Here is a 24513-nt window from a genome sequence, read left to right as displayed (position 1 = left end):
TCCTAGTCTTTCCCCTGACACACATTGGCTATGTAACCCTAAGCAAGTCATAATTTTTTAGTGATCCAGGAAATTTTCTACGACTATAAATTGCAGTGAAGATGCAGACCTACATTTGGTAGAGGAAATTTCTTTACCTTCAGAAGTCTGAATACCAATGAAATTACAGGTCCAGTCATTACTCTTATCATTATTTTATAATTTTACCTTGTTTCTAACAACTTACCCAGCTGGATTATTATCCATCTTAGCTCACTAGATTGGACTCCAAAAGTTTTTTTAATAACTATTGCCTATATATATACATACATACATATAACTCTCTATATAATTTATATTATATATATTATAACTATAATAATTTAAAGCTATTACTCATTATAACTGAGTAAACTACCTTTATTCATTATTATGGGCACTTTCTACAGGTTGCAGTCCCTCCCCACCTTCCCATTCTATATAATGCCTGTCCATATTCTATTCCTTCATAGAGAATCTACCAAACATGCTTGAAGCTCTCCATTGGATCTTTATATCTGTCTTCAAGGATGAAAATATATCTTCACTGAGGATATTCAAATGACTGTGCTGCATGTTCTAGACCAATCTCAAAGATTCTCATTTCTCACAAATATGAGAAATGGAAGCATTGTTGGAATAAGTACCTAGCCTTTGAAGGAGATTACTCTGAAATGGACAAGTCTTGTTTGGATATATGAATTGTAGCATATTGGTTAAAAAACCAGTTGTACTGGGGTGGCTAGGTGGCACAGTGAATAGAGTACCAGCCCTGGAGTCAGGAGTACCTGAGTTCAAATCCGATCTCAGACACTTGACACTTACTAGCCTGTGTCCTTGGGCAAGTCACTTAATCCCAATTGCCTGCCTTCCCTCCTCCAAAAAGCAAAAACACAGTTGTATGACTGACTGCATAATCATACTTCCAAGTATATACACACTGCAGTCTATCTTTTTTTCATCATTACTACACACAGAAGGCCAGGTTCATTCCCTAGATACCTAATAATCTTAGCTCCTTGCCATACTTCCTCATACAATTCCTCTGGGAAAAGGGTAAATATATAACATTTTATCTAACTGGTTCTTAGATACAGACTTCACTGCTCTGAAGAAAAGTCTAACCCTGTGACTGCCTATACTTGTCTCCCTTCGCTGTATCTCTTCTACCTCCAGGGCAGGAGTGTGGAACCTCTAGCCTCAATGCCACATGTGGCCCTCTAGGTCCTGAAGGGTGGCCCTTTGCCTGAATCTAAACTTCATAGAACAAATCCCCTCAATAAAAGGAACTGTTCTGTTAAGTTTGGATTCAAAGGGCTATACTTCACATCCCTGCTTAGGGCCAGACTGAGGTTTAGTAGCTAAAGGTAAGGTTTGTATTTGGTATGCCTCATCTTCCTTTTCTGCAAGCTTTCTCCTTTTTCCTTTTAGGGTTTACTATAGTCTTCTAAAGCCCTGGTTCCTCTTTTTTGGTCAGAAAGCCTTTTAATTCAATCACGCTACAGTATTAGAGCCTTACTCCTGCCAGGGGAAGTTGCATTTTAAAAAAGGAAAAAGCAATACTTAATCCAAAAGAATGACATTAATTTAAATTACGGAATTTCCAGCATTGCAGCAGCTGGTTGGCAAATGTTTTAGGCAGAGAGACCTTCAAACTTCACTGCAAAAGCGACTACCTACTCTATCTATCCACAGTGGCCCTATCAATTCTGTTGTAAAAAACTCTTTGAAGATAGGATCCAGATTTGATTTGCACTGATCTATGGATGTGAGTCATGAAGCACTATAGTGTCTGAAAAATTAAAGCTGGGGTTCACTAAAAGAGCAATGGAGAAGCACATGGTGAGCATGACAAGCTGAAGTATGCTACCAACAAAAAACCACACAGAAGAAACTGTCAAAGATGTCACTAGAGACCCTGTTTCTCTGGAAAAGGAAGGAGGTGTGCTAGTCACAATTTTAGAGTGAGGAATCACCTCCAGACCACTCATGTGCTCCATTAGTATTCAAGTGATGTTAAGAGAATTAGAAGGGACCAATACAATGGCTCACACCTCCTTTGGAGAATTTCCTGGGCACCAAAGCTCTAAGTTACACCAAAAGAGAATGCATGGATGAACTGTCATCAGCAAGTTCCACAATGATGAGATCACAGATATAATATTGATAAGAAATCATACAAGAATATGCATGAGGCCACTTCATTCTTTAGGAGAAGGCTAATAATTATCATTGAAGCCTGTAACTCACTAGAGGCAGTAACCTGTTGCTGAGATTGCCCTTCAAGTACAATTCCCATACTTTCCCCCACAAGTAGAAGGTGCATTTGATTCTGACAACCCTGTTCACGCTACCAGGGGCAGGAAGAACTATACTAAGAGCATAAGGACTCTGGTCAACTTAAGAAAGAGTGTTCAGTCAATGAGGTAAGGACAGCCTGAGAGTGTACCTACCAGCCACAGGAAGCAGTCCAATCCACATGGGTCTGGCTCAATCTTGATTTCTTTGTTTTTGCGTTTATACACATTAGGAGTGGCATGAAAAGCTGGAAAACACAAAACTATACTGTTTCTCATGCTCCATCAAGATTATGGAAAAACACCAATCCAAAGTAGGTTATATGGCCATTAAAGGAGCTGAATTTGGCTGCACCAAATAATTATCATCAGTGTAAATTGAGTTTAACAATCCCTGACATAAAGAGCGTACCAATATTCCCACTCTAGCAAGGAGGTGATAACAGGTGCTTGTGATTATTTTTTTCAAATGAACATCACTGCAGACCAAAAAACACAGAGCCATTACTACACAGATGGAAATGGAACTGACTCTTTGTATACCCAAGTTCAAGGAAAAAACTGAAGGTTTCAGATGAATGCCCAGTGTCTAGTACAGAACTCAGCAGGTAAATGATGGTGCTTAATGTCTCCTGAATGGAGTAGAAAGGAAAGGGGTAGAGTGGGAACTAGGTCAGAGGAAACATCCTCACTCACGGTGAAGGAAGCAGTCATATTTGAAGCAGCGTCGGCAGAAGAGTGTGTGGAAGGAATGCAGAGACTGTTCTCGCTGCACAGACTTGGCACAGGGGCCATCGATGTTTGGGGTGCACTGGGGAGGCAAAACATTGGGATCCGACACCTCTGTAAGTTCTCGATACCTATGTGAGAAAAGGGAGTAGAAGCTCTTTCTAAGGGTCAGTGTTTTGGACAGAGGCAAAAGGGCTCTAAAGAAGGAAAGCTTAGGGATGAGTTTTGACAAGTGCCTCAGGTAGGCTCTGCCTAGGGAGGATTAGCATCTTTCTCCAGGCCTGTTGACAAAACAATGAGGCATATCTAAATGGGAACAAACTGCATGCAGTACACACAGAACTATCTGGGAATAGGGGGAAATGTGCTAAATCAGTTACTAGAGCAAAATCACAATAAAGAACTCACTGCCTAGATTTGTTCAAAAGCCTACAGAAAATGATCCTTTATATGTGGTAGGTCTTTTAAGTCTATTATAGGGAGATGAGAAAGTACACCTCCTCTTCAAGTAAGAAGTGGGAAACTATGGCTATGGAATATTACATACTGTCTGGCAGATATAGTCCATGTGTTGACTAATTTTGAAGAACTACATTTTCTCTTCCCCAACTCCCAATTTCTGCTACTGAAGGATGGCTCACTGGATAGAGAAGGGTATATTTGGAAAATGAACATGATATAAAAACAAAACACAACAAATTTCAAAAGTCTATTGTAAGCAAGGAGGTAACTGTAAAGAGGAAGCCTAAGAAAATCCTCTATCTCAGTCATGTGAACAGGGCTTGTTGTTTGGGAAATACGGTAGCTAGAGACTGCCAAAACAACTTTTAGGGCACTTTGTCTAGACTGATTCTTTGTACTGTTCGTATCTTAATTTGTATTATGGTCACTTGTCTCATCTTCCTTTGAAGTTTCCCTTCCATCTTTGTATCTCCATCCCGAGCACAGCAGGTACTTAATAAACATGAGTTGTGAATTATTGTCATTCAAACATTCCCAAAGAGGCCTGAGACAGCTTACCCTACCTCTCTTTCATGTCATCTGGAACACCATTCTCAGGGAACATGGAAGAAATGGCGCTGAAGATCATGTCATTTGGAAATTGTTTCTTGGAACTCTTTTTGTTGCCTGAATCAAAAATGACAGAAAGCTTTTGGGGGCTATTGTCAGAACCTGCGGGGAAAAAAGCCCCTTTCCCTTTCACAGATACTTTGACTGGAACTACTAGGGTAAATCTGATTCTTGGCTCCTTTGAATCATGTAAAAAAGTCACTCCCATCTGGACTTTTCAAATATTAGACTATATTGCCAAGAAAAGCCTCACATAAGCAACACCTCTGGACAGAAATTAATTTACAGCTAAAATAATCCAACTTAAGTACAGGAGATTTTAGAAAAATAAGAATATAGAAGAAACCAATTAAAAGGTTGATATTAGGGAGGGCCAGGGGGAGACAGTATGACATAGTGGAAAGGGCAATGTATTTGGAATCAAAGGACCTGAATTAGAATCTTGGCTCTCCTACTTACTGGATGTATGAACCTGAGCAAGTCACTCTCTCTGGGCTTCAGTTTCCTCATCTGCTAAATGATGGAGCTAGATTCAATCAATTTTTAAATTACTTTCTAGCTCAAAATCATATGATGACACCTAATAATAGCTAGCATTTATATAATGCTTAAAGGTTTGTAAAGTACTTTATAAATTATTATCTCACTTGATACTCCCAACAACCCCAGGTGGTAGGTTCCACTATTATCCCCATTTTACAGATGAGAAAACTGAAACAACAGAGGTTGTGAATTGCCCAGGGTCACACAACTACTAAGGGTCCAAGGCCAGATTTGTACTTATGTCTTCCTGACTCCAGGTCCAGAGCTGTGCCACCAATATACTAACCACAGCATTTCAAGTTGCTTTACAATAGACTTTTACTGTATTCTTTTTAAAAATGCCAAGTATTTTCCACTGAATTTTGCCTCTTTTATTACCCAGAAGGGCAGGATACACTGTTTTATGTTGCCAGGAATGCTAAGCTTCCTTAAAGTTAGCCCAGTGAGTAGCCCATTAGCCTCTGATAAGCAATAGCCCTTCTTAGCTCCTCCATCTTCCTTAATCAGTTTTTTGGTGGAATGCAGGACCCCTACCTACCTTCAATGGTGAGCCGTTTTCTCTTCCTAAGGACAGGCAACTCCTCCTTGCCATCTTCCTGTTTCCCTTCAGAAGAGTCATTGTTGTGCCCCTCCTCTTCCTCATCTGAGTACTGATTCAAGGCATCTACCAACTCCAGGAATACAGCATCACTGATCAGGACAGAACCTGGAATCATCTCTGAAAAAGGAGTGGTGTGAGGGGAGTTTCTCTTCCACATTCCACCTGGCACTGGCTATCCTATGAAAACCTTATTAGAGCAACGCTTCCAAGATCTTGATGTTCAGGTTGTCCAAGGCTGGGCAGCATCCTCATTACAGTAGCATATTAAATACTTCACTCTAGGTAACACAAATTTAAATTCTGATGGAACTATATGAGAAATTCTCTTAATTAATTGTTTTTTTTTTCTTTTCTGAGTACAGTGTGGTTAGCTTAACTGGTCAGAACATGATGTCAATGAAAATAAGACCTGGTCCCTGAGGGGTTTGAATAACCCTGATTTAAGACCAAAGACTACATTTCTAATCTCAGCTAGGAATATCTTAAATATGTATTCTTGGGCACACAGTGGATCAGGCAAAAGAGTTTGAATGAAAATGTATCCAATACTTTGCACAAGTTCTACCAATGATGGAGTAATCAATAAACCAATCAGTAGTAATATCATTGTAGCAGAGAACAGGATTTTCTCATAATGGAAGAAATTTCAGTATGTGAGCATCAGTATTTTAACAGTAGGGGGAGCTATAAATCAGGATAGAATTAAAATAACAAAATTAGAGCTGCAAAGCAGTAAAATGATAGGTGATAATGCAAGTCCTTCCTCAGCTCTTCCCCAGTCCTACCACCCTCCTAATTCGGTGGGCCTTTTCTAGAACTCTAAATGCCTCACTTTTAAGAAGCTCAGACTACCACTTCAACTTCCTTTTATTTGTTCTACAGGTCACTGAAGAGGTGCCTAGATCATCATCTTACTCAGATGAGCAGAGTGTCAGAACAAAAAAGGCCTTAGTTTTTTTTTTCAGCTACAGAAATCTCTTGATATTTTTGTGCTAAATTGCTTTTAATTTCCCCAGCCACTCATTAAATACAACAGTGTCCTCTGGTGCTTCTTAAATTTCATTTGGGAAATATCTAAATAACCTAAAGACTTCTGGATCTTGCTACCTACAGCATCTTCTTTACTGCATCTTCCAACTCTTTCCATCTGTTCTATAGTTGAACTTTCTTTTATATGGTTGTTTGTCCCATTTAAAGTGTGAGATCCTTGAAAGCAGGGGCTAGCTTGATTTTTCTATTTGTATTTCCAGAAGTTAGCACATAGTAAACACTTAATACTTTTATATTAATTCATTCAAAGTTTTGTCTCCTGGGTATAGAATGTTTCCCAAATTCCAGGTAGTAACTGTCCCATCTATAAGGTTATGAGACCAAGATATCATGTACCCCCAAAGTGAGCACCTGCCCCAGAGATCCTATGTGTCTACCTTCTTCCCCATGGACTTTCCCATCATAGTTATTGATGAGTTCTTCAATGAAAGTTTCATCTTCTTCTTTAACCTCATCCCCCATGTAGGGAATATTGCACAAAACAGTCTCATCTTCCACCTGTAAACAAACCAGACCAGATTGAATAAGCCTACTAGGTAGGCATTTCTATTCCTTTAGCTACTTCTTCTTATGTGGGAATCAGCTGAACATCTTCAATAGAGGGGAAGCATAAGGAAAGGAAGAGAGCTCCTCAAGATAATTTTGATCACTCAAGGTTTTCTGTGTACAGAGGAATGGTTACCTCATGAGGTACTGAATGGAGCTGTATGGAATGGGAGCATGCTGCTTCCAAAAAAAGCATATTTAATTATACATTGAGGGCTACCCAATGGTAAACTTATAATCAGTATCAGGATTACAAATAACACCAACACCCAAGTATCCTTGGGTGGACACTGATTTTTTAAAGTGTCTCCTCCACCTGTAATCTCACTTTATCTTCACCTATCTGTGTGGCGGGGAGGTAGCTGTCAGTTCATACACACAGCACTACAACTGGCTCACATAGAGATCTTTCAACAAGCAGAGAGAGACAAGTGAAAAGGAGATACCCCAAAGATCTGAAGCAAAATGGGCATTGAGATGGCAAAAGGTGGGCAAAGATACAACTTCTAAATTATTTACAAAATAATGGAGGAAAGCTAGTCTGATCTACAATAAAATACTTATTACTACTCCTATTAAATCATTGCAACCTGAAAATCACTGTGTGCACCAGAGAGCTGCAGCTGTTTTCTGGTTATGAACAACAGAAAAGGGTTACTTGGGTTTAGGAATAAATAATTATTCTTAAACCATTTCCTAATAACCAAAAAAACATTCTCTTAGATTTTTACTTCTTCTCTCAGAGTATCTTCCTAACCTACAGTAGGATATGAATTTTTAATCTATTACCAAACAGATAAGCAATTCTAGTAACTAAAACTGTGTACAAGATCAGTTTTCTAAATTATCTGAATAGAAATGGAAGCATAAAGGCACAGGATTGCAGACCTATGTGTAGCAGTTATCTTCACTGACCTTTTGCCTTTATGCAGCTCAGAAAGGACTGCCCCATCAGCAGGAGTTATTATTTATCCCTCTGGGACCTGATTTGTTAGGAGAAATTAACCTATACCCACTCACTTCCCTCCTGTGCCATGTAATGCTATATAACACTGCACCAAGAAAGTCAGAGAAATTGGAATACTACTCAGTGTCATTCTTCCCAGAAAATCAGCTAGAATAATAATTCTGGAGCAAGGTTCTGAAAGTACAGAATAAAACAAGTTAAAAACAGTTTGCAATTTTGCTCTCTCAGGAAATTAATAACAAGATTCTGTTTTGTTCATCTATGGAGTGTTAAATATTAGGAAAACCTTCACCTTCAGAGGAGCTCTCCTACATTAGCATCAATTATTTACATACTTTAATCACATGTCATGCTTCTATTACATACCATGAAATTTTGCTGGAGAGGAGACCAAGAATACATGATGGGCACCAGTGCAACTGTATTCAGAGATCGCATTAACATATCCTGGCTGTCAAATCCTGGAAAATTGCTTTCTACAGTACACTGCAATACAAGCAAGCAAAGGCAAAGAGAAGAGATGATACACAAAGCCCTAAGTGGACACTGAATTTCTCTTTCATACTGACTCCTCTAATCTTCTAACTTTCCTAAATGTATTTGTAAAAGGTTTCACAAAAAAAACTGTTCCTAATGTGTATAGATTTTCTGATTCAGATATCAATAAACAGTTTCTTCCTTGGGGATCTAAGCAAGCAAAACTGGGGATAAAGGTCTTATCAATATCTTAATTTAAACTAGGTGCCTACACCATACTAGGCACTAAGAGATATAATTTATAGTGCAGTGTTCACACCAGCAAAACAAAGAATTGTAAAGATAGATCCCTGAGTGTCCCAGGAGGCCAACTTTGAAAACCAAAAAGCAAGGCTGGTACCATCAATATAGCCACAAGAGAGGTAGGTTTATGGTCACATCTGCTGCTCGTAAATTAAGTTACCTTGTTTAATGTCCTCTTTTTATATGATAAACTCTGATTATCAAAAAGGACTTCTATTTGTCTTGAAATATAATTCCCTCCTTCATGCCATTCTAGCTATATTTTGCTTAGGTTAATATGATAAACATTAGTCAGCATTTCCTAAATGTATGTCAACTGACAAGAAAAAATGGTTTTGGTGGTGACAGGAAGTTAACTTGTTAAAACTGTTTCAGAAAAATGGACAAATTGTCACAACTATAGCAGCTGCCATAAAGTATTTCTTGCTCACTGATTTGCCAACAAATTATACATACGTAGCAGGATAAAGCATCATAGGATATAGTGTTGGAGGGTACCTCAAGCTTCTAAACTTTTTCACTTTGTACTTGAGAAAACTGAGGCCCAGAGAGAGAACTGATTTATCCAGGGTCACAAAAGTTGTTAAGTAGCATGTCTGGGAGTCAATGGTCACCCCAAAGTTGTAAGCATTCTTTCTAATATACTATACTGTCCCCAACAGGATGGCTGAGGAGTAGGAATGAAGGCTGAGTCACCATTCTATAGAGAAAAGGAAGGCTTCTCTTTGGGAAACCCAGTAAGCTGTATCTGTCTTGGGCACCAAAAGTACCTTTTTGAGGAAAGGATGCCCACTCACAGGCTTCATCAATTGAACAGGCTGGATTCGGAGCCTTTTCCAGTCTTCATTGAGTATCTGAGTTTTTTCTTGAACTTTGGCAAAATTGGCCACAAATAGAGCCTAGCAAAGCCAAGGGAAGGGTTTATTACTTAAGATTTCAAAATAAGAGTGAGGAAAAAAATACCACCCTGAAACCATCCCACACTAACTCAGTAACTCAAAATTAAGAAAAAAAATAAAGCCTTAGTAGTAGCCATCCAAACATAACCTCAAAATTCACTTTTTCAAAAGGTCTCTTTATAAGTACTTTCCTTTCCTTACCTTTGCACCCATATTTGCCTGAAACCGTTTGAGCTGTCGAAGTCGCATGTACTCAGACTTAACTTTTCTCTTCCAATAAGTGATGCATTTGGAGGTGGGAGAATTTTGGATATCCATTTTGCTGCAATGAAAAGAGACAAGTATCAAGGAATGAACATTTTCATTGCCTGGAAACTAGAGTACTCCCTAAAGCTAAACAGATGTGGTCAGTCATGTTTTCATTCCCAATTAAATCTACCAAAAAATACTAATTACAGACACTTAATCCCATGGGTCCAATTAAAAGTTTCCATTCACAGAGCTATTCTTTAACATTCCTGTCATAGGTAGGTTTAGCTCACATTTTTAAGGAGGCCCTGTTCTTGCTCTCTTATTTCAACTGTTATTTCTTTCCATTTACCTCTCAAGAGTTTCTATCGCAGTAAGCACTCAAATTATTTTTCAGTTTGAGGGCCCACCCTCCTAAATAACAAGATTCTTTAGTAAGTATGGATTAAATATCAAAGCAGCTGAGTAAAAGAATATGAAGCTGTTCATGCCATCACCCTCAAAAAACACACTGATATAACCCCTTAGATATTCCACAAAAAAGGTAATAGATTATAAAAATGGTATGATCTTATTTCTCAGTCTGAAGCTTTACATATGACAATATAATTCAATGTATTGAGGTAGAAAGGGCAATGGATTCAGAATCAAAAGGTCAGGCTCTGCTCACCAGTTCTGCAGTTATTGATTTACCTGTTTAACTTTGGGCAAGTCACTTTCCCTCTCTGGTCCTCAGTTTTCTTACCTACAAAACAAAAAAGCTTGGATTACCTTTAAGGTCCCTACAGGTTACTCTGGAAACTGGTAAAAAGGAGCAGACAGAAGGGTTAGATGCCAGGCAGCATAATCTGGTTGGAGGTATCAGTTTGGGGGTGTCTTTTACAAACTGCAATACATTCTACTTACTTCAAAGCATGGTTGTCAGGAAAAATTCAAACTTTTATTGGATGACTTGGGATTTTCAATATCAAGACAAGACATGAAGACAAATCAAAATGGAAAGAATTCAACTCTTGAAAAAATGTAATCCAGTCATATACAGGACCAGATTCAAATTCACCAGATTTAAAGAGTTCTACCCACTAGCAAACAAATCCTTTACCTGTAACAAAAGATATTTCCAGCTATATGTGACTAACCTGCTGCAACTACCAACCTGGCTGTATTTCTCTAATCCAGTTCCAGCTAGCATGCCCCATCATCACTTTAGAGCAGAAGCAAACATGAACAGTTAGCATGACCTCACTAGAACCTAGAAAATGATGATGGCTAATTAGGTTTCTCAACAAATTGGTTCATCTCATACCCAAAAATATTATAAGCATCAATTTCTGAAAGATTGTGAGACTCAGAGAACTACTAAAATTCTTACTACATTGGGGTAGAATGGAAACACAGGATAAGACATTTCTGTCAGACATAAATTCCAAAGTACAACAAACTTCAAAGAATATCAGATTTTTAGGTCTGATTTTTTGTTTTCTTATAAAGTTTTTTACTTTGGGGTTTAATTTTCAATTTCCCCAAAGGTTTTGAAATTGCTAGTACTTTTTCCCACCCAGAAGATAACCAATACCCAATAAAACACTAAGATTTAAAGCACACATCACATTTAATGCTTCAAAGACAGAAATTAATTTTGTATATTTGGATTTTAAAAGAAATATAACTATACTGATGAGTCTAATATTACAGCAAACCTAGTGAATTAAGAAGAAAGCAATTATTTTTAAAAAGGCACCAATTTCTAACACCATATACCAAAATCAAGTCTAAATGGGTTCATGATCTAGGTATAAAGGTTGATACTGCAAGCAGTCTGCTAAAACAAGGAATAGTTTACCTATCAGACTTGTGGAGAGGGAATGACTTTATGACGAAACAGGAATTAGAGCACATTATAAAATGTAAAATGGATAATTTTGACTACATGAAATTGAAAAGTTTCTGTACAAATAAAGCCAATGTAACCAAGATTAAGAGGGAGGTGGGAAATTGGGAAAGAATCTTTACAACCTATGTCTCCGACAAAGGACTCATCTCTAAAATATACAGAGAACTGAGTCAAATTTATAAGAATACAAGTCATTCCCCAATTGATAAATGGTCAAAGGATATGAACAGGCAGTTTTCAGAGAAAGAAATTAAAGCTATCTATAAGCACATGAAGAAATGCTCTAATTCACTATTGATTAGAGAAATGCAAATCAAAACAACTCTGAGGTACCACATCTCATCAGTCAGATTGGCTAAGATGACAAAACAGGAAAATGACAAATGCTGGAGAGGATGTGGGCAAACTGGAACACTAATGCATTGTTGGTGGAGTTGTGAACTGATCCAGCCTTTCTGGAGAGCAATCTGGAACTATGCCCAAAGGGCTATAAATACTTTCATACCCTTTGATCCAGCAATACCACTCCTAGGGTTATATCCCAAAGAGATCATAGAAATGGGAGAAAGACCCATATGTACAAAAATGTTTATAGCAGCTCTTTTTGTTGTGGCAAAGAATTGGAAATTAAGGGGGTGTCCATCAATTGGGGAATGGCTGAACAAGTTGTGGTATATGCATGTTATGGAATATTATTGCGCTATAAGAAACGGGGAGCAGGTGGTCTTCATATTTACCTGGAGAGGCTTAAAAGAACTGATGCTGAGTGAGAAGAGTAGAACCAGGAGGAATTTGTACACAATTACAGACACAACGTATGTGTGATGACCAACTTTGATAGACTGGACTCTTCTCAACAATGCAGGGATATAAGTCAATCCCAAAAGACGCATGATGGAGAGAAAAACGTGCATCCAGAGAAAGAACTAGAAAGAACTAAATTATATCCAGGTGGAAGCAAAACTGCTTCTGAAACTGCTTCTGAGCTAACTGATCGTTTTCGTTCTCTTATTTGATTTTATGTCCTCTATTACCATTTTTCATTCCAGCTGGTACAATCCATCCTTATAACCTGACCATTGTATAATGTGAAAGTATTTACAGATCCTATACTTGATTATAAGACCCCATGGGGGAGGGAGGGAAGGGAGGGGGACAAAATGTGAAATTCAAGGAATTGTGGAATTGAATCCTGTAAACTAAAAGGAAACAAACAAATTAATGAGCTCAGATCTACTTTTTCAATTATAAAATCTCCCTTCTTTCCAAACCCTTCTCAAAAACTATAGGATTGAAATAAGGCAAAAAAAAAAATGAAGTAGATTTTTTCCAAATTATATAATTACTGAAGTATGAAAATACCCACAGTAACTTCTGGTTCCCAGAATAGGTTTGTCATATACTTCCTAACAGGAACAAGTACACTGATGGACTGCTCTGAATAGTGCAAAAGTTTGAACTTGGGTTCAAATCCTAATTCAGCTACTTACTAACTGCGTGATCTTAGACAAGTCACTTGACCTCTTTTAGCCTTAACCTATAAAATGAGAGGGCTTGACCAGATGACTTCTAGGTGCCTTCAGTTCAAAATCCTATAATCCTTGGCTCTGAACCAGGCATAACAGTTTTCCTCTAAAAGCACAGGCAATTTCCACTTAATCCACATTACAGAGCCCTAATGTCACCAGAATGTAGCTCTACATACAAATATGCAGGTTCCCCAAAGAACTGATTTCAAACTTGTATTCACTGCTGCTCCTTTTGGAACTCATTTACCTTTTCTGAAGTAATATGATTAATGCAGGATGCATGGGCTGCCAGGGATCTAGTCACCTAAGGAAAAAAATGTGCCCAGCATCACCAAGGTTGAAAAAAAAAAGTTATTTGGAAGAGATAGTTATTAGAGATGGCGCCACAGATAACCAACATTGGCAATATCAGTATTTTTGCTAGGGAAAGAAGATGGCTGAAAATTGTTATAAAAGAAATATGGCTTCCCATAATTAGGGAAATTAACAAGAAATATTAAACACAATGCAACATCCAGCAAAGAATGTTACCAGTTTTATTTATTTCTTTTTGGAGGGCAATTGGGGTTAAGTGACTTGCCCAAAGTCACACGGCTATTTTTTTGTGTTAAGTTTCTGAGGCCAGATCCCAACCCAGGTCCCCCTGACTCTAGGGCTGGTGCTCTATTCACTGCCCCAAACAGTTTTATATTTTTTTTTAGCAGTTTTATTTTTAATAAAGTATTTTATTAGATCTGAAAACATGCAAATATGTCAATGAACTTTAACCAACCACAATATAAATCCAGTCACATTTCCCCTTTCATAACTAAAGCTATACCTGAATCTTTTGTCCGTCAGCCAATATTTATTTGATTTGTGTTTTTAACTGGGTCCTCGATGTCCCTAAAAGTTGATTTGGCAGTGAGTCCCCAAACAGTGTTCTAGAGAAGGAAAACCATACTGCTTGGAACAAATAGACTTAATAATGAAAAACAGAAAAAAAGCCAGAACAAAAAGCTATCAATCTAGTCAAGGTTAAAACAAATCAAAACTCCCAAACTGTCACTAGGTTAGGGCTAAGAGAAATAGGTACACAGTAACACTTCATGTTTCAATTAGAATATATATTTTAGTCATATAGACTTGCAAAATATCCAGCATTCCAGCTGAGTTAAAAACTCAGTTTTTAAAAACAGTGTTAGTCTAATAAGTCTTTACAAATAAATTTTATTCCTACATTGCAAATGTTCACTTATCAAATTAAAAATAACCTCTAAAACACAGTGATTGTGGTCAATAAGGAACCTTAAACTGAAGTCTCTGTGTTATTTCTAGCCAAGGTTTTCAAGAAACATTTAATTTTACTGTTAAAAACCTAAAAGTGATTCTACCTTTTATAATGCCAGGTGGAATGCAAATTAGAAATGTTAATAAGAAGACCCACAGTTCTAATTCTATCTACAATGTAATTCTATAGGAAAAAGAAAGCTTTCATTTCCTAGTTTGTAAAAACTCATGACTTCCAAGCCAAAGCCTAAAATCTCAAAAGGAGTCTGTCTAGCCCAGAGTTAGAGAAAGATTTCTTGAAATTGTTTGGGATCATAGAGTTAGAAAGCAATAGATAACAATTTTACAACTCGTGACAACAGATAGAAGTTTCAAAACTCAGCAGTTGGGGTTTTTTTTTTTTTACTTTTTTTTTTTTTTAAGCAATTGGGGTTAAGTAACTTGCTCAAGGTTACAAAGGGGCCCATACTCTTACTTGCTGTGCTACCTGGCCGCCCCTTTTTTTGACTTTTTAAACATATCCTCTGTAGGAATACCTTTTTTGGCTTCAGGAGCAGCTTGACTATGTTACTACTTTTTTCTTTTTTTATGTAGTTTTACTACTTATCAAGCTAAGATTGGGAGGCAGTTCGTACTGTCAGACTTTAAAAAATTTTTCCATCTCATTCTTCCTTCTTTTCTTGTGAGAGCTTCAGAACTCTGTGTCATGAATCTTTTTTGAACCAAACAGACATGAGCCACAGGGGACAAGTTGTACCTGCAAAGAGCTTTAATCTCACACAGAATTAAATTATGTTTGTAGTAATCACCACTTACAGTGTTCCAGTTACAACCAACTCTGTGACTGTATGTCCAACAAATCTTCAAAATTAATTCTCAGACACAATGATAGATGAATCTTTCATAATATACCATCTTGGGGTGGCTAGGCGGCACAGTGAGTAGAGTGCGCTGGAGTAGAGGGCCCTGGAGTCAGGAGGACCTGAGTTCAGATCTGACCTCAGACACTTAGCACACACACACAAAAAAAACCTAGCATGTGACCTTGGGCAAATTACTTAACCCCAATTGCCCTCCAAAAAAAAAAAAGAAATTATAGTATGCCATATGCACTAAACACTCCTACACCTGAAATAAAGATATTAAATTTAAAGTAGGATTGACATCTGACACAAAAGTTCAGATGACAAGAGTAGGGACATCTTGGTGGGTACCAAATGATAATCAGTACAAAGTTTAATATTTACTGAGTGTCCATTCATTGAACAAAGAGTTTTACTAGTAAGTTCATCATTCAGTCAAAGTAATTCAGATGTGCCAGAGAATATAGCAAATAAATCCACTAAACCTAAAATACCTTTTAATTTAAACTCTGAATCTAAGGCTAAAACATTCAAACTCCAACTATTAACAGAGAAAATGCAGAATGCTCAGATTTTTAATCAGGTCCAAAGTGCCATTTTCTTGGTGAGACCTCCATATAAAGACAATCCAATCCTTGGGGCAGTTTCAGTCTATTGCCCCTTTTCCTTCCTCAGTTTCTCAATATCACTGCTGCTGTTGTTCTACCCTCCAAAAGCTATGCCTGGGAGGGCTAAGCCTCTCTTCCCTGAACTCCCTAGTATTACAGGTGATCATTTTCACCATGAGCAGTCTTCATACCTTCCCCTACCCTTTCCCCCAAGAAATGGAAAGGGAAGATCAATGGACTACCCTGTTTTTTATCATTTACCATCTATATGACTTCCCAGAACCAGTGTGGGTTCCCCCATGAGAATGCAAGCTCCTCAAAGAGAGGGACTTCCTTGCTTTTCTACACACAGTAAGTGCCTAATAAATGCTTTTTCATTAATATATTAATTCATTCAACTTCTAGTGCTGGATTTTCTAAATTTACACAGGAAACACAGCACAAAATTTAGGCTCAATGGTGCTGTTAAACCAAAGGAAACGGGTCTGACTGTAGTTTTCTCATTCTCCATTTTCAGATAACATGTGCAAAGCACTTTATAAACCTTAAGGTGTTATATAAATGCTAGCAATTATTGTTATCATTGTTATTTTCCTCTAGATTGTAATTCATTGTGGGCATAGACTATTTTTCCTTTTATTAATTGTAACTCCAGCACTTAGTATCTGACCCTTAAGTAGACACTTAATATTTACTGGATTGAATTTTCTAGCTGTCTTAAAAGACACAATGGTTACAAGAATACAAAATAACCAAATCCTTCCCCTTGCCCCTCCCCAAAAAATAGAGGGACAACTTTTAATTCAAAATGTCACAAAATTTTAGGGCTGAAAGGGATCTTGGTGGTCACCTAAAAATACTAAGCCAGGAACCGGCATAGCTATGCTCCAACTCCAGCTCAGACACTAATGAACTGTATGACTAGGCATAACACTTCACCTCTGAGTCTCAGTTTCCTCAGCTGCAGAATGAAAGGGTTAGATTCCACATTCTCCCTTTTGGCTCTAAAATTCTATTCTGTTCAGTTTGGCCCCTTTACTTTAGATGAGAATAGCAAAGGCTGGCTCCCCGACACCATTCATAAAGGTGTCTAGCACAGGCTTTGACAATAACAAGATTACATTTCTGTACACAGCACATTCCTGGATGTTAAGAGCCTCTACTCCAAATATAAATACATCCTCCCATGTTTAAGTACTCCCTCTAGTGACAGCATCATAATCTCTCCAGGGTTTGAAATGGGAAGCATTCTTACAAAGGCCTCAGACCACAGTACTTTTCAAAAGGATTAGAAAACTGATAGAGAATCTTTCCCTTTATCATCTAAAGCCCTGGAAAAGTATTACTGTTTATTAGCAAGGAGAGACTCTAAGTAAATCTAGGGACAGGGACATATAATTACAATCAATCACTACTAACTCAGTTCTCCGAGGAAGGGGCTCACCTACCTCCCACTTCAATAAACATTAGGTTCCTGTTAGGCACAAGGCAATGTGCTAGCTACTGGCAATATACATACCCTTATTACCTCAAGACACACAGCACAACAGCTTTCTGGTGGGTTTTACTGTCTCAAATTCCATGCCACTACAACCCATCTTCCAGGCAGCTGCCAAAGTGATTTTCTTAAAGTGCATGTTTGACCATGTAACCACCCCTTCTTCCCCCAATAAAATCCTCTATTTGGCATTTAAAGCCCTTCACAATCTGGTCCCTTCCTACTTTGCCAGTCTTTTTCTTTTCTTTTTTTAAACTTCGCTTCTCTCCATGCATTCTGTAATCCAGTTATACTGGCCTATTTGCCATTCCTTAAATACAACAGGTCACCTCCAAATCTGTGCCTCCTCCCTGGAGGAGGAAGCTGTCCTCCATGTCTGGAATGTTCTCCCTCCTCATCTCTGTCTCTTGGTTTCCTTCAAGATTAAACTGAAATGCCATCTTCAGGAAGTCTTTCTGGGTGCTCTCAAGTACCTTCTTTCTGGGATTACTTTGCAGTTACAGTATATATATATCTTCTGTGTCAGTAGTTACTACCTGATGCTAAGGACCCTGTTTTAACCCTTCTTTGTATCCCCAAAGATACATAGCACTCTTGGCACAGTGCCAACTCATAACAAGCCTTAATATATATTTACTGACTGACTATAAAGAAAAAAGCAAAATAGTCCCTGCTCTCAGTCAACATTCTACTAGGGGATATAATATATATTCAACATAATTTAAAGAAGGAAGGAATAATTACAATTTGGGGGGATCAGGGAAGGCTTCTATATATAGGCTATGCAATCTCATATGGATCAAGAAGGAAAACAATGCTTCTGAGAAGCACAGTATAGGAACAATCACAATTCAGGAATTGGGGACAGTTTGTGGGAATACACAATAGTAGAAGGCATGAAATGTTGAGTTTGGGAAGCTGGTAGTAATAGCCCAATTTGGCTCTAATGTACAGTAAATGAAATGTGGCTGGAAAAATAGACAAGTCAGATAGTGGAGGAAATTAAACACAAGGTTTAAGAGTGTGCATTTTATCGAAGAGGCATTCGGAACATTCTTGAACAGAAGAATGACTTGTTCTTTAGGATGATTATATTGATAGCTGTGTAGAGGAGAGGTACTAGCCTTCAAGTTATTCAAGATTCTCTCCTACTTATCTATTTACATGTTGTATGCCTTAGTATAACAAGCTTCTTGAGAGCAAAAATTGTCATTTCATATCTTTGTATCTTCAATGCCTAGAAGAGTGCTTTGTATATTGTTGGTGTAGGTGCCAGGAAAGATCCACAATTAAAATTTCACTTGCAATTATTGTTTCATCTGTACAGCAAATTCACACAACATAAAAGATCCTTCTACCAATGTAAATCAGCTACTCTTCCACATACAGAGGTTTATAAAGGGAACTCGCCTACAAATGACCCAGCAAACTGTCAGAGGCAGGGCCTGACCAAATCTTCCTGACCCCAAGGCTGCCCAACTGCTTCTCTCTTACCTGGTACACACTATGTACAATTTGTTGAGGGAGAGAGAGTACTTATGGTAGAGCGCTGGCTTTGCGGTCAGGAAAACCTGAGTTCAAATCTGATCTCAGTTGTATGACCCTGGGCAAATCATTTAATATAGGTTTCCAAAATGGTTAAGAGATAAGCAGGACCTAAGTGGAGAGAAGGGGTCACACACACAAATCCTTTAAAGATTTCAGGCACTCTTTCATTCAAAGCCTAAACATAGTGTCACTCATTCCCAGCATACAGGCTTTTACTGTTATGCACCACCACCTGCAAAGTGGAATGTTCCTCAGAGAAAACTCCCTTATCCCCTAAAAGCACCCCATTTCCCCATACACCCTACTTTTCCCCTCTTGCTCGCTCCACAGGGATTCTCTCCCAAAGTTACCCTACTCTGCAAAACCCAGGGCAACCCTCATAGAAGCCACTTCCCCTTCCAAAGGATGCCCCAGTGGCTGGTCACCTACTTGCACCTGGCGCGCCCCGCCCATTCCCCCCACCCCCGTGAACACCTCCCCTCCATTCTCCCTACTCAGACGTCTCCTCCCCAACCCCCACCTCGCGCGCCCCGCCTCCACTAGCCCATCCCCCCACGAGGGTGCTCCCAGACGCCAGACACCTCCTCCTCTCCAGCCCAAGGGATTTTTTTCCCTTTCCCACTCGCGCGATCTTCCTTCCTCCCTCACAGACCGGAGCGAAGGGGCCTCCCCACAAAAGCAGCCAGGCAGGCTGTCACCCTCGTCCCACGTCCCCACCCTCTCTTCACCCTGGACCCACGGCCCCGGCCGACAGGCTTCCCCCCACCCCCACCCCCGCCCCGCGCAGAGCCCCACTCGCCCAGCCCCCCGGACTTGTTTACTCACTCATCTTCCATCCCTAGGCTCGCGAACCCAGTAGCCAGGACGCATGCGTACTGCTAGCCGCCTCGCCCCGCCCCCTGTACAGCCCTTCTTTCTGCGCTTGCTCAGAACCGCAGGCGCAGCCTGTCTGCTTCTGCGTATGCGGGGCTGGCTTCGCAGACCTCTTTTTAGGCGCCGACAGGCCTCAGCGCGTGCTTACTTTGTGCTCAGTGAACCTCGGGTTCCCAGCTCGGGCTCGTGAGTTCCCCCCACCCGCCTTGGGAGTGTGGACCACGTGAAGCAGGATGGGTAGGTCCTGGAGAGGATGAAGGTTTACAACTTAGGGAAGGCCCCAGTCACTAAATTTCCACTTTCATCCAATACTCGTGATATGTGTGCATTAGAATGTGAGATCTTCAGCACAGGGACTGCCTTATTACTTTTTTATTTATATCCTCAGTGCTTTGCACATAGTAAGAGCTTAATAAAGGCTCCAGGACAGATATGACTAGAGGGTCCCACGTGTGTAGAAGGGCCCAGAGCTCAGTGGCTATCCTTGTGTGTGGCTGGAAAGACAGATTAGCTATATCTAGCCTTTACTCCCCACCCCACCCCCTTCTCCAAGGGAGATTTTCAGTGCTGACAGGAGGGAATCGAGAGGTTGGGACCCCAGGCCACCACTCTGCTCTCCTCAGAGAGAGGGAGCACTAGAAATATATCTGCCTGTTCCCTGAATATCATTTGGCTAAGTGGATTTGATTGCATTTGTCATGGAGGGGGAGAGGAAAGTAGTCCTCACCCCCCAAACTCTATATCTAAGACCTGACCCCTTGCCCAGCTAATACCAATTCCAAACAATGAACACATAGCAAATAGCAAAGAAATCCATTTATCCAAACTGAAATTAGAGAAGGTATATATGGGAAAATATGTACCAGACAATACAGAGTGAAGGAGCTCTTCCATTGGGAGCAAAATAACTCAGCTCAATCAAGAAAGAGGATCCTGAATTTCACCCAAGGGAAAACTTTCCTGAAGTCTCTAGACTAGCAAGCTGAGAACAGGGACATAATGAAGAAAATGCACTCCTCTCATATCTTCCCAGAATCTTTTCCTTCAGCAACCTGATGTGGGGCTGGTTTCTTCCATATTCTCTCTCGATGTTGGAAACCATCTCTGCCTGATTTAGATTGCAGAAGGGGAAGGAACTACTGCTTGAAGAGTCCCGGAAGTGGGAGTCTTGTTTGGAGAGTCCTAAAAAGGACAAAGGGACTTTCTCTTGGAGAATCCCAAACAGAGACTATCTGTGAATCTAAGCTCTTGCCTCTCTTCAGCTCTGCCCCACCCCTCATGAAGAGCAGGGTCTTCATCTCTACCAATAAGGAGACAGTCCCATACCAACCAGCTTTGGGACAGGGGTTAAATTTCATTCATTCATCCATCCATCCATCTATCCAAGTCCTTCTTTAACCCACCCACTACCCACTTCATCTCCTTCTTCTGGTAAGCTCTTTATAACAGAGCTGTTATCAAAGACTTATGAATCCAAATCTTTCCCTTGACATAATGGCTATGTGACCCTGGACAAATCATTAAACCTCTCAGTGCTCTGGGCAATTCTCTAATTGCAGAAAATGCGCTAATCTGCAATGGTGGAGGGAGTTTGTTCACCCCAGAGTTCCGACACCAATAAAATCACAAGTTCATATCCCTATCCCTACTAAAGCAGTTATCTATGCTTCATTAACCTATTACTACTTCTAGTGCCCTAAGAGCTACAAATATTTAAGCACCTACAGCACTTATGCCCTTAAGAGCTTTCGTTCTGAGAACTGTCAGAATGACTTTGCATTCATGCTCAGTAAAGATAGAAACATTCTCCAATTGATATGTGGTCAAAGGATATGAACAGGAAGTTTTCAGAGGAAGAAATTAAAGCTATCTATAGTTACATGAAAAAAAATGCTCTAAATCACTATTGATTAGAGAAATACAAATCAAAACAATCCTGAGGTACCATATCAAACCTGTCAGACTGGCTAATGTGACAAAACAGGAAAATGATAAATGTTGGAGAAGATGTGAGAAAATTGGAACAATAATGCATTGTTGGTGAAGTTGTGAACTGATCCAACCATTCTGGAGAACAATTTGGAGCTATGCCCAAAGGGCTATAAAGCTGTGCATATCTTTTGATCCAGCAATGCCACTTCTAGGTCTGTATCCCAAAGAGATCATAAAAAATGGGGGAAGGACCCACATGTACAAAAATATTTATAGCAGCTCTTTTTGTGGAAATTGAGGGGATGCCCATCAACTGGGGAATGGCTGAACGTGTTGTGGTATATGAATGTAATGGAATATTATTATTGTGCTATGAGAAATGATGAGCACACAGACTTCAGAAAAACCTGGAAAGACTCATATGAACTGATGCTGAGTGAAGTGAGCAGGACCAGGAGACCATTGTACACAGTAACAGCCACAATGTGTGATGACTAACTGTTATAGACTTGGGTCTTCTTAGCAATGCAAGGATGTAAGACAACTCCAAAAGACTCATGATGGGAAATGCTATCCACACCCAGAGAAAGAACTATGGAGTTTGAATGCAGATTGTAGTATACTATTCACTCTCTCTTTTGTTGTTGTTTTGTTTCTTCTTTCTTGTGATTCTTCCCATTGGTTTTAATTCTTTACAACATGACTGATGTGGGGGAAAAAATTTAAAAAGAAAAAAATCAACTCTCACAGATTTAATAACCATTTCTATGTTAACAGTTCTCAAATCTATCCCAACTTCTTTGCTGACTTCCAATCTCAAATCTCCAACTGCTTTTCAGACATCTCCAACTATTATGTCTAGCAGACTTCTTAAACTAAATATGTTCAAAACCAAACTCATTATCTTTTCCCCTTAAAAATTTCCCCCTCCTATCTTTCCTATTACTATAAAGGGCAACACCATTCTCCCACTCCTTCAGACTCACAATCTAGTAGTCATCCTAGACTCCTCATTGTCTCTCATCACTCCCACACCACTCCAAACTGTTACTAAGGTCTCTTCATTTCACCTTTTAAACATATCTCCAATATACCCCCTTGTCTCCTCTGACACTCTCATCAACTAATACAAACCCTCACCATCTTTTGCTTGGGCTATTGCAATAGCCTGCTGATGATTATTCCTGACTCAAGTCTCTCTCCATTCAAGCCCATCCTTCATTTGGCCACTAAAGCTCAGTTCTGACCATGTTACCTACCACCTTTATTCAATAGACTAGTGGCTCCCTTATTGTTTCCAATGTCCTGCACAAAATCCTCTGTTTGGCATATAAAGCCCTATACCCTAGACCCCTCCTACCTTTCCATTATTCATGCACTTTATTCTCCAGCATATGCTCTTTGATCCAATGACACTGGCCTCCTGGCTGTTCCATGACATGATACTCAATCTCTCCTGCTATGGTCATTTTCTCTGGCTGTCCCCATGCCTAGAATGTTCTCCCTCTTCTCTACCTACTGCTTTCCCTGGCATCATTTAAGTCCCAACCAAAATCTCATCTACAGGAAACCTTTCCCAGCTACTCTTTTTTTTTAATTTTTTGGAGGGAAAGGCAAGGCAATTAGGGTTAAGTGACTTGCCCAAGGTTACACAGCTAGTTAAGTGTCAGGTGTCACAGGCCATATTTGAACTCAGGTCCTTCTGACTCCAGGGCCAGTGTTCCATTCACTACCCTCCCTACCCCCAATTACTCTTAATTCTAGTGCCTTCCCTCTGTTAACTATTTCTGATTTATTCTATATATAGCTTGTATATGTTTGATGGTTCTCTTCCTTGTCGCTGCCCCCCCGCCATTAGACTGTGAACTTCTAGAAGGGAAGTTTTGTCTTTTGCCTCTTTCTGTATTCCCAGTGTTTAGCAAGGTGCCCTGCATAAAGGAGATGCTTAATAAATGCTTATATTGATTGATAAATAGGAGCTCTACTTTTATCAGATTGCTGTCTTGTGAAGGCAGGGAAGGGAGGGGGGAGGAGAAAATTTAAAACTCAAAAGCTTATGGAAGTGAATGTTGAAGACTACAATTAAATAAATTAATTTAAAGAAAAAAAGAAAAGAGGGATTTTAAAAAATAAAGTGGAACTTTAACCAATACTCAAAAACTTCAAAAGTTCCCTATGAAGTAAAGTCTAAACTTCTTAGAAAAGCATGAAAAGTTCTCCACAGTTTAAGCCAATTTGTTGACTTCACTTCCCCTTATCTACTGCTGAACACTATGCTGCCTTTCCTGTTCACGTTTTTACTCTCACTCTCCACCCCCCACACAAAAAGCATGGGCCTTTTCTCCCCTCTTCACTTATACTTAACTTTTCCTTGTTGTCCCATCCAAAAGCAGTTTATCCCTAATCTGCACTTATGGCTCATTACATTCTGCTATACATTATTACAGTTATTTCTTCACTTATCGGATCAAAGCTCCTTGAGGATAAACACCTCTCATTCATCTTGTTATTCTTCAGAGTGCCTAGCACAGCAGTTGGTATGTTTATTAAATGAGTGAATTTACTGTCTTAGAGGGTAGTTATGAGTATATTTTAAAACTTCTCAATTCATGGAGATCAGTGATTATGTCTTATACTTTGTTGACTCTCCCACAGTGCCTAGCACAGTGTGAAATACTTGTTAAATGAGTCATGATTGGTGATTCATCTAAGTAGGAGCAGTAGTTTACAAAAAAATTTCCAAAAAGAG

At 39.3% G+C, this 24513-nt stretch overlaps 1 protein-coding gene across 2 annotated transcripts in view; it reads right to left on the bottom strand.

Moving 5' to 3' along the window:
- EZH1 (enhancer of zeste 1 polycomb repressive complex 2 subunit) overlaps nucleotides 1-19880 on the bottom strand; it is a 43252-nt gene extending 23372 nt beyond the window's left edge. For both annotated transcript variants that reach the window (XM_069067626.1, XM_069067625.1), the window contains exons 1-10: nucleotides 19785-19880; nucleotides 10444-10495; nucleotides 9703-9823; nucleotides 9373-9501; nucleotides 8189-8308; nucleotides 6687-6807; nucleotides 5197-5376; nucleotides 4070-4172; nucleotides 3012-3175; nucleotides 2472-2563 (exon numbers count right to left, since the gene is read on the bottom strand). In XM_069067626.1, coding sequence (XP_068923727.1) covers nucleotides 2472-2563; nucleotides 3012-3175; nucleotides 4070-4172; nucleotides 5197-5376; nucleotides 6687-6807; nucleotides 8189-8308; nucleotides 9373-9501; nucleotides 9703-9823; nucleotides 10444-10495; nucleotides 19785-19788 — 1086 coding nt within the window. In that variant the 5' untranslated portion in view covers nucleotides 19789-19880. The remainder of the gene's footprint in view (nucleotides 1-2471; nucleotides 2564-3011; nucleotides 3176-4069; nucleotides 4173-5196; nucleotides 5377-6686; nucleotides 6808-8188; nucleotides 8309-9372; nucleotides 9502-9702; nucleotides 9824-10443; nucleotides 10496-19784) is intronic.
- Between the last annotated feature and the right edge of the window lie 4633 nt (nucleotides 19881-24513).

The sequence above is a fragment of the Petaurus breviceps genome, unplaced genomic scaffold, assembly GCF_028583685.1.
Source record: "Petaurus breviceps papuanus isolate PSGF00001 unplaced genomic scaffold, PetGlider_PUasm1.0 90750, whole genome shotgun sequence".
Taxonomy (NCBI): domain Eukaryota; kingdom Metazoa; phylum Chordata; class Mammalia; order Diprotodontia; family Petauridae; genus Petaurus; species Petaurus breviceps.
Note: the sequence above shows the minus strand (reverse complement) of the source record. Positions and strands in the feature narration are given on the sequence as shown.